The 2,793-nt window shown below is 42.1% G+C and overlaps 1 protein-coding gene across 1 annotated transcript; it reads right to left on the reverse strand.

Annotated features, from left to right (window-relative positions):
- Positions 1-572: 572 nt before the first annotated feature.
- On the reverse strand, positions 573-2,492 carry LOC119073051. Its single transcript, XM_037178361.1, has one exon. The coding sequence runs from the start codon at positions 2,490-2,492 to the stop codon at positions 573-575; it is 1,920 nt and encodes a 639-aa protein (XP_037034256.1).
- Between the last annotated feature and the right edge of the window lie 301 nt (positions 2,493-2,793).

Below are 2,793 nucleotides of genomic sequence, written 5' to 3' on the forward strand. Positions count from 1 at the left end.
GAGTAAATATTTTTCCACGCAAATTCAAATATTCGGACCACTTTATTTTGACATCTATACCTCAAGGTAAGTTAAATTTAACTTGTCTTCTCTCATTTTTCCTCTCTGAAAACACTGTATAGCGTTGACAGACGTGTGGGAGTTGATAATTCATCTATAACTAAAATAACTCAAATTCATCAACTGAATTCATCAAATTACAAACAATTTTCTTACTCGAAATTTCGTTCGTAGCTAGCATGAATGTTAAGGTGGCTAATGTGAACTATTCGACTGGATGTACGATTTATAAATCGGAGACCGTCTAATTAGAAATGTGATTTCCAAGTGGAAATTCTTTTCGTGAATTTTACCTGACAAACCGAAAATATCCCGCCGGTTCATTAACAAAGCTCCGCACACTGTCTTCACACACTACATCTCTAAACTCTAATAACTGATTGCTTAAAATTAATTGAATTCTGGCAAACTTAAACAACTTGGCAAACGACTTGAAAAATTCGTGAATAAAAAAATGGCTTTTCTTTGACACTATTACCCATCCGACTATCAATACGAGAAACGTCAAAAATTTATTGCAATTCGGTGCTGTCATCAGAACAGTGCTGCCCAACATTCTCTCCTCCGTTAACAGATCCCATTTGGTCCTGATTAACCAATTCGGCACTGGGCTGTTTGACGTCCAAAATGGCTAGCTTCCCAACAGATCGTCGACGAGTTCCTTTAGCAGGTCGCACCATAACTTGCCGCACAATTCCTCTTTTGTCAGGCATAAGTTTCTCGACGATTCCCTTTAGCCATGTATTACGCTCGTTCCGTTCGTCGACTACTATCACGACGCCACCGACTTTGATCGGCTCCACTTGCTTGAACCATTTTGTTCTTTTGGTGAGTGTTGGCATGTACTCCAAGACGAATCGCCGCCAAAAATTATTCGCAAGAATTTGTACGGCTTTGTAGGCGTTTCTTGCTAAGTCTTTGTCGGGGAACTCTCCCAACGGTTTTCTTCCATTCGAAGATCCAAGCAAGATATGGTTCGGAGTTAATGCTTCTTCATCAGCCGATTCCAATGCCACGTAAGTCAGCGGTCTTGAATTGACGATATTCTCAGCCGACACGATTAGATTTTTTAACATTTCGTCGTTAGGACATCTGGTTAGCATTGTTTGTTTAAGGTATGATTTGACCGTGCGAATGAGACGTTCCCATACTCCACCCATGTGTGGAGTAGCCGGTGGATTGAATCTGAATTCCATCTCAGAACTAGTGAATCTTTCTGCCAAGTCCCTTTGGTTTATTTTACTGAATTCGTCACGTAGCTCCTTTTCCGAACCGTGAAACGACGTACCATTGTCGCAGAAGACTCTCTTCGGCTGGCCTTTCCTCGAAATGAAGTTGTCGATGGCCATAACGCAGGAATTCGTTTCAAGTGAATGACTGATCTCCATCCAAATGGCTCGTGTCGTTAAGCAAGTGAACAATAGAACCCATCTTTTTTCCATGATCACTGGACCGTTTCGCGTTTTTCTTCCGTTTCTAACTCTTATCGGGCCAAAAAAGTCTATTCCGACGAAAGTAAATGGTAAAGTATACGCCGCTAATCGCCCAGGAGGAAGCTCGGCCATCTCGGGAATCTTCGGTTCTGCCGATAAATTTTTGCATTTTTGGCATGATGTTCTAATGCTTTTCAGGACCACACGAAGAGCCGGTATAATGAATTTTTGTTGGATTTCATTGAGGACAGTAGAATGGTTGATGTGTTTGTAACGTCGATGATAATAATCCACAATGAGACGAGTAATCCGATGACGTCTTGGAAGGATAATTGGACGTTTCGTGTCGTGCGATAACACGGTGGCTGCATCGCTTCTTCCACGCATTCGAATAACACCGTCTTCGTCGATGTATGGTGAATAAGTGCGTAGAATACTAGACTTTTCGAAGTCTTTTTGCTCTTTTAGCGGGCTATTTTGATTGTGCTTCATTACCACTATCTCGTCTAGAAAACAATCTGACTGTGCACGACGATACAAGTGATTTTCGGCATCGAGGATTTCCTGTTGTACCAGCGGCCCGAATTGACGTTCTTGTTGTGAATGGCGAACATTGAAAATGAATCTGAGAGCATATGCTTGAGCTCTAACAAGCCGATTCCATTGAGAGAACCTTTCAATGTCGATGATTTGCGGTCGAATGATTTCACGACAAGCTATTGAAAAGCTTGGTCTCACTTCGTTTTCGGTAAAATATTCGATATCGCCTTGGTCTTTGAACCAATCTTCTTCTTTGTCGTACAGGAACTCTGGAGCCTTGTACCAGCGAGATGACGAATCCAATCTTGCGATCTCTTTTGATTTAGTTGCCTCATCAGCGACATTATGTTCGGACGGAATCCATCGCCATTCGTTTTGATCTGATGACTCCAGAATTTCACATATTCGAAATGCCACGAACTGCTTGTACTTTCTAGCTTCGGAGTTAACCCACCCCATTACGTTTTGAGAGTCGGTCCAGAAAACTTGCTTATCGAACTTCAACGTTTGACTGGACTTGATACTGCTTGCCAAGCGAGTTCCTAGCACCGCACCTTGTAGCTCCAATCGAGGTGTTGAAGTAGGTTTATTTGGTGCCACCTTGGTTTTAGCACCGACTAAACAACAATCGACACCATCGTCGTCTTCGATTCGAAGATATATTGCTAATCGGTAATGTTTTGATCCATGCCAACCATTTATTGAAAATCGACGGAGTTACTTCTTCGTCCCAATCCACGTTGCTTCGCCATATGTGTTG

Source organism: Bradysia coprophila, unplaced genomic scaffold (genome assembly GCF_014529535.1).
Source record: "Bradysia coprophila strain Holo2 unplaced genomic scaffold, BU_Bcop_v1 contig_111, whole genome shotgun sequence".
In the NCBI taxonomy this organism is placed as follows: Eukaryota; Metazoa; Arthropoda; class Insecta; order Diptera; family Sciaridae; genus Bradysia; species Bradysia coprophila.